The sequence below is a fragment of the Triticum urartu genome, unplaced genomic scaffold (genome assembly GCF_003073215.2).
Source record: "Triticum urartu cultivar G1812 unplaced genomic scaffold, Tu2.1 TuUngrouped_contig_4710, whole genome shotgun sequence".
NCBI classification, from domain to species: domain Eukaryota; kingdom Viridiplantae; phylum Streptophyta; class Magnoliopsida; order Poales; family Poaceae; genus Triticum; species Triticum urartu.
This window is the reverse complement of record NW_024115322.1, coordinates 1-7,914: the sequence shown is the minus strand read 5'-3', so window position 1 is coordinate 7,914 and position 7,914 is coordinate 1. Positions and strand designations below refer to the sequence as shown.

At 41.3% G+C, this 7,914-nt stretch overlaps 1 protein-coding gene across 1 annotated transcript; it reads right to left on the bottom strand.

The window, feature by feature from the left end:
- Positions 1–542: 542 nt before the first annotated feature.
- LOC125528210 (MDIS1-interacting receptor like kinase 2-like) lies at positions 543–5,488 on the bottom strand. The gene is made up of 2 exons (XM_048692713.1): positions 1,335–5,488; positions 543–1,183 (listed from the first exon to the last, which is right to left on the bottom strand). Exons 1-2 carry the CDS (start codon positions 3,847–3,849, stop codon positions 831–833), a joined length of 2,868 nt encoding a protein of 955 aa, XP_048548670.1. The 5' UTR covers positions 3,850–5,488; the 3' UTR covers positions 543–830.
- Between the last annotated feature and the right edge of the window lie 2,426 nt (positions 5,489–7,914).

The window sequence follows — 7,914 nt, the reverse complement described above, 5'->3', positions numbered from 1 at the left end:
TTATGTTGAGCAGGGCATTGTACATAGCATGGCTCTGCAGCAAGTTAACTGACGCGGCATTGTAATATTCCTGGAGACCCCCCTACCCCCGCCACACACTAGGATGAGAGTCAGCAACATATAGATACAACCCCAACCCAGTGAGCCAGCAAACGCTACGCCTGATGCAACTCATATATAACATAGTAGTTCGTTACAAATTTCTCTGGATGCAAAGAAAGAAAGAAAATAAATCTCCAGCCAACCTTTGCATCCTTCAAATTAATGAAGCTCTGTTTCTGTGATCGAGCAACAACACTTTGGGGGGATCAAAGAGAACATGGTGGCACACTCACTGACACCGTAGCAAGAAACACACCAACATGAATGAGCACCAGAGAGGCACACCGGCAATGAAGACACATCTCGCCCTGAACTTTATCAGCACTGCTACCACATGTTTTCTTTTTCTTTTTCTACAGTGAGCAGTACTGCACGTTCAGAAGCATACATTGGTGATGTTGAGCAATTGGTCGAGCTAGCTAGGTCGCAGTGGAACGAACCTCATGGGAAAAAACACAAGCACCTGGCAGGCGGCCTAGCGGGCAGGCGGATGAGGACTGGCCAGGTGGCGCGAAACCTGTCGGCGGAGCTTATTCTGACACGTCATTGCAGCGTTGTTTTGCAGGAGTGAATTGCCTCTTCATACAATGTTAAGGTCAAATCGAAGCGGTTTACTACAGGTTTAATAGTTCCATATATACCAGTTACAGAGAAAACGACACTTTAAGCAAATAGGTAGGTAGCAGAGAACAAACCACATGATATGAATTCACCATCCATAGCCATAGCTACAGTGCAGGAAATGTGATGCCAGCGTGCAAATAATCGACATGATCTTCGCAAGCTTTAATCGTAGATAGCTCATCATCGACATGTCGTGCGGTTGGCCTGCGTGATGGACTCGGTTCCAGGCACCGGACTGCGACAGTGAGCATGCGGTGTATATCTCTAGAGATTCCAGCATCTGGGAGCACTAGCCTAGAGTCCAGCAGATCCTGCAGGCACAGTTCATTGTTCGTGGTGGCCAGTGAGAGGGATGAGAGCAAATCTCCTGGATGGGATCCCATAAATAGCTCCAAAACAAGCACCCCAAAGCTGTATACATCACATTTCTCCGTCACGTTTTCTGTATATGCTAGCTCTGAAATTAATAAAAAATAGTTAGTGCATATATTGCAACTAAACGGTTCAAAAGTTCGTCATAATTATTAGATTACATCAAACCTTACATCTACGTACATATGTATTGCCAAAACTACAAAACTACTAGATAAGGTTTTATTTTTATTTACCTGGGGCAAGATAGCCTTTGGTCCCCGCAAGCCTTGTGAGATTCCACCCATAAAGATCGAGAATTTTTGCCGTACCGAAGTCAGAGATGCAAGCTCTAAATTCATAATCAAGCAAAATGTTGTTGCTTGTTATATCTCTATGGACTATTGGTGACGAACAATCATGATGCATGTATGCCAAAGCATGAACCACATCCAACACAATATGTATCCGCCTTGTCCAGTCCAATTCAGTTGCCCTTTCATTATCCTTTAGTGTTTTCGCCAAGTCTCCTCGCTCCATATATTCATAGATAAGGAACCTGCTTTGGTTAGAGGAGCAATACCCAAATAGTTTTACAATGTTTCGATGACGGATCTGCACCAATGCCTCAATTTCACGATTGAACATTGTCTCATTCTCACAATGCTCATCTTCTATCACGTGTATCCTCTTCACTGCAAATATTTCGCATGTTGGAAGTCTAGCTTTGTAGACAGATCCATACCCACCGGTTCCTATGCAATGCATCTCGCTAAAATTGTTGGTTGCTTCAACAATTTGCATGAACACATTTGCCCCATCAAAACCCCAGATAGAGAAGACTTTTTCTTTTGTTACTTTATCGTCGTTAGTTGCATTGGTTTTCTTCCTTTCATGCCAGAACATCAATGTCATCACAGCAAGAACAAGAGATAGCAGAGCAGGAACAATGGCTAATACAAGTATTTTGTATCTTTTCCTTTCCCCTCTGCTCTGATTTGCACTACTACAAGGGGGCAATCCTTTCACCACACCACATAGCATCTTATTATGCATGAATCGCTGCATTGGAGCTCCTTGGAAGAGGTTACTGTCTGGGACCAGCCCTTCGAGTTCATTATAAGATACATCAATGGATGTCAAGCTTTCCATACTCTGAAATGATGGCGGAATGGAGCCATTAAGTTTATTGTGTGAAAGATTCAAAGTATCTAGCATGATCAGATCACTAAGTTGGCTTGGTATTGCCCCAGTAAATGAATTATCACTCAAATCCAATAGGTCATGCAAGCTACGTAATAACCCTAGCTCAGGAGGGATGTTTCCTCCGAAGTTATTGTGATTCAACTTCAAAAGGCGAAGCTTCAAACAATGCTCAATTGAATTTTGTATCAACCCATCTAGGTTATTTGATGACAAATCCAGCAACTCTATATTGGATAGTGCTCCAATTTCTAGTGGAATGCTTCCATGGAGCAAATTGTCCCCGAGGCTCAGGTTGAACAAATTTTTTAGATTGCCTAGTGCACTTGGAAGCTCTCCTTCAAGCTTGTTTGATGAAAGATCAAGCCACCCTAGTTGAGATAGCTGCCCCATACTTGAGGGTATTTCCCCGGTAAGGTTGTTGTTTGAGATGCGTAGCATCGTAAGATTATGACATTCCCCCCAGTGATAAGATAACTGACCAAACAAATTATTTGAGGTCATATCCATGTAGACCAGATTTGGATAAACCCCCATCTCAGAAATATCTCCTTCTATTTGATTCCTTTCAAGGCGGACTCTTTCTAGGCTTCTACAGTTCACCAAACTTGATGGAAGAGGTCCATTGAGATTGTTGTCAAATGCAATTAATCTCTTGAGCATACCTCCAGCACACAATTCAGGTGGTAAGGGGCCAGAGAGATTGTTATCATAAAATTGTAGATATCTGAGATCCAATAAGGTGCCAATTTCTCGTGGAACATGACCAGAGAACCAATTACCATCGAGGTATAAGGCAGTGAGCTTGGTCAAATTTCCAAAGGTATTGGAGATGGAACCTGTGAGTTTGTTTGTGCCAAGATCCAATAATTCTAGATTCACTAGGTAACTTAGTTCTTGTGGGATGCTCCCGGAAAGTTGGTTATCCCATAGGTACAAGATAGTGAGTTGAGTACAATTCCATAGATTTTTTGGAATGGGGCCTGTGAGGTGGTTGTTGGAAAAATCTAACTTGGCAAGCTTCTTTAGATAGCTTAGTTCACTAGGGATGGGACCGGATAGGTGGTTCTTTGACAAATTCAGCCCCACTAGGCTCTCTAGGTGTTTAATTTGCCTTGGTATTTCACCAAAGATTTTATTTCCTGCAAGCATTAGGTGTCGCAGGTTTGGCAAAGATGATGCTAAAGTGGGTGGAAAGGGGCCCCTTATCTGATTGTACGGGAGTCGGATACTCGTGAGAGTATGCAACGCCGTGAAGTTGAGGGATTCCAACGCCGCTCTCAGCCGCAAACCCCGCAGAGATATCTCGGTGATCATGACCTCCTGGTGCCCCGCTTGGTTCTTGCCGCACTTGATGCCATACCAGGTGCATGGCCATGTGATGTTGCTTCCCCAGGACTGCAGCTGGGCTGGGGGGCTACGTATGGTGGCTTTCCAGGCAAGGAGGGCTCCAGCCTGTTCTTCCAGGAGAGATGGGGTTGCTGCTGCGATGGCATGGGAAAACGAGGCTAGCAGGAGAACAAGCGAGACAAGCTTTAGTTGAGGGGAGGTCTCCATGGCTAGTCGCATGGCAGCTGGAGTAGGTTATTTGTTTTGTGCCGGTGGAGCTCAATGGAAAGTCTCTTCTTATAGAGGTTCATCTATATTGGCATACCTCTCACCATGGGGCCCGGAGGTGATGCGAGAGACAGCTCCGCGTACGACTAGAGGGACTAGCATTCCCATGGAGTCGGACGAGGAGGAAGACGATGACGAGATTCCATCCGTGCGTCGATCGTCGTATGCTGCGTGCAATGGTAATCATATGGGACTGGTCGCGTCCACAGTTTGATTTCCAAAATAATATCTGGCAAAACCCGATCGAAACAGAACGAAACAAACTGTGTCTACTTAAAATAGATTTATCTATTTTGAGCTGGGGAAGTAGATTTTTGGACTGGTAAACCCCGATCGAGGCAGACAAGTCGTGCTGAAAAGTCACCCGGGCAGATAGGCCTCTCTCCGTTTGATTTTACACTGCTGTGCCGTGCTGAAAAGTCACCCGGGCAGATAGGCCTGTCACTGTTTGATTTTACACTGCCGTGCCGTACGTGCTGAAAAGTCACCGGGGCAGATAGACTTCTCTCGGTTTGATTTTACACTGCTGTGCCGGACTAGTGAGTGATATATGGTTGATACACGTGGGAATTCTATTACTCTGAACTCTGAACCACTAATGTAACGAAAACAAACTGTATCCACGTACAATATATAGACTAGACATTGATTTTCCGTTCATCACCGAAAAATATATATGTTTTTATGACGCTTGCTACTTTTCCAAATTTCAATTTTTAAGAGGATGACTGATAATCCATGATGCTAATTCCTTGTAATCTCACTGTAAATTCTTTCGGGAAATTGTATATGTTTTAAGAAAACCTAGAATTACATGCCTACTATTTCGAGAACTTTTATAGAATCCGCATACAAAAAAAGAAGAATTTAGGATATGCATAATCCATACTGCTCCTAAAAAACTATGATGTAAACCATATAGAGCGATGAGCAAATGTCACAATACTTAATTCGTACATAATTTTGATCTAAACCACTATAGCATTCACACCCGGGTGATGGTTGTTCCCTATAGTTGGCGGCGTTGATTATACTCTCACCGAATTGGAATTGGAACCGGAACAGATAGATGCATTGGTTGATTCGAGTGTGGGTACAGCACAGGAGCATCAAATAGGCTGCGTCATGCCTTGCTGGGCTGATGGAAGCAAAGCAAGCAAGAGGAAATTAAGAGGTGGCCCAAAGTATTCACACTAGAACTAGATCGTAGTAGATAGGTTGGCATCCGTAGCTGCCGGCGGGAGTCGAAAGCGAGTGGACCTGGCCGGATGTCAAATCAAACCACTCAAGCAAGCGAGCGAGCGTGAGATCCCTCTCGCGCTCGCAAGCTGACTTGTTGGCGGAACGAATCTTGTGACTTGTGGGCATACACGCAAGCACCTGGCGGGCAGGCGGGTTGGTGGAAGCTGACCTGAGCCTGCGACGGAGTAGATTTCCAGCTCCAGCGACGGAGGAGAGGCGGCCATGCCGGCCGTGGAGTGGAACACAGCAGCCCCAAGGCGACACGCCTTCGCCCTTGCCCGCCGTCCGGCGTCTCCGCGCACCGTCCCCGCTGTCGTCGAGAGCAGAGGAGGAAGGAATGTTGGGTTGGGCCACTCCGCCGGGGCCATGACTACATTTTTCAGGGCCCTATCATTATTGCACACAAAATAAAATGTCTTCCATTCAATAAACTATAATCTCTACCAAATAAGTAGCAAATTTTAATACTTTGGGAATAAGCAAAATATTCATGTGCCCATGTGAAGTATGGTTCCACTATTGACAGGAAAATTGTTGTTCTTTGTTATTTTTTCACTTTTTTTTTCTGAAATTGCCATTTGACAAGTTTAAAATATTGCCATGTGAACATTTCCCATGTGTTTTGCCATCATCTAATTACTAAAATTTCCATGGTATATTTAATTTATTTGCCATAGTGATAAAATTGTCATCACCTAATTACCATGGTCTAATTACTAAAATTAAGGTGAAAAATGTGCACTAAAAATATCATTGAATTGTTTTTGGAAAATAAAGAAACATGTTTGTAAGATTTAGATGGCAAAAAATATGAGATTATTTGGCAAGGTCTACAGAAATAAAAAATGACAAAGTCATATACAATAATTTTTCCCTGATGCAAAAAGACAGAATTGCCATGGTAAAAATGCAATAAATTGGCCATGGTCCAGTAAACTAATTTTGGCATGATGCATAAACTAAATTTGCTATAGTCCAGAAAAAAAACATTTTTTCCACGATCCATAAACTAACTTTGCCATGCTTAAGTGAGAACAAGTTGTGTGCAAGAATTACCATGACACTAAGTTTTCATGATGTTAATTACAAAGAACATGACAATTGTGTATAAAATTACGATGATGCTTATGCAGATGTGTGCCATTATGCTCTTATAAATTACACATCATGGCTAATTTAAGGGTTTTGTCAAAAAAAACTGGAAAAAGATGGCAAATTTAGGAAGTTGCCATGGCAAAGAAATAGGAATCTTGTTTTCTACAAAAATGGCATGGTACATAGACAAAATAAGAACTACCATGTTTGTATGAGAAATTCGCCATGCATGTAAAAAAGATCAAATTATGAACAAAGAATTGCCATGGCAGATTCATAATGAAGAAATATCATGCTATTTTAATTAAAAAAATCCACGTTTAATTCAGAAATTTGGCATGCATGTAAAAAAATAACAAATTATGAACAAAGAATTGCCATGGCAGATTCATATAAAATTTGCCATGCTATTTTAATTAAAAATTCCATGTTCAATTGAGAAATTTGTCGTGTGTGTAAGAAAAGAACAAGTTATGAACAACGAATTACCATGACAGAGTCATAATAAATTTGCCATGGTATTGTAATTCAAATTTCCATGTTTGTATGAGAAATTTGTCGTGTGTGTAAGAAAATAACAAAGTATGAACAACGAATTACCATGACAGAGTCATAATAAATTTGCCATGGTATTGTAATTCAAATTTCCATGTTTGTATGAGAAATTTGTCGTGTGTGTAAGAAAATAACAAAGTATGAACAACGAATTACCATGACAGAGTCATAATAAATTTGCCATGGTATTGTAATTCAAATTTCCATGTTTGTATGAGAAATTTGTCGTGTGTGTAAGAAAATAACAAAGTATGAACAACGAATTACCATGACAGAGTCATAATAAATTTGCCATGGTATTGTAATTCAAATTTCCATGTTTGTATGAGAAATTTGTCGTGTGTGTAAGAAAATAACAAAGTATGAACAACGAATTACCATGACAGAGTCATAATAAATTTGCCATGGTATTGTAATTCAAATTTCCATGTTTGTATGAGAAATTTGTCGTGTGTGTAAGAAAATAACAAAGTATGAACAACGAATTACCATGACAGAGTCATAATAAATTTGCCATGGTATTGTAATTCAAATTTCCATGTTTGTATGAGAAATTTGTCGTGTGTGTAAGAAAATAACAAAGTATGAACAACGAATTACCATGACAGAGTCATAATAAATTTGCCATGGTATTGTAATTCAAATTTCCATGTTTGTATGAGAAATTTGTCGTGTGTGTAAGAAAATAACAAAGTATGAACAACGAATTACCATGACAGAGTCATAATAAATTTGCTATGGTATTTTAATTCAAATTTCCATGTTTGTATGAGAAATTTGTCGTGTGTGTAAGAAAAGAACAAATTATGAACAACGAATTGCCATGGCAGATTCATATGAAAATTTGCAATGGTATTTTAATTAAAGTTTCCATGTTTGCATGAGATTTTTTGCTGTTGTGTAAAAAAGAACAATTTATGAACGGAGTTGTCGGAGTAATTGGCCACGGGTAGGCTAACCCGGGTTCCATAACCTTTCAAGACGTCGGGGCTGACTACGCCCCTCAAGACGACTGACGGAGAGCCGACTTCAGGAGAGCGGCTGGAGGAACTGCCGGCTGCCCATATGCATGCGAGTCCTAGAGATGAGATCAAGACCGGCCGACTCCGACTGGCGGCTTCCGGG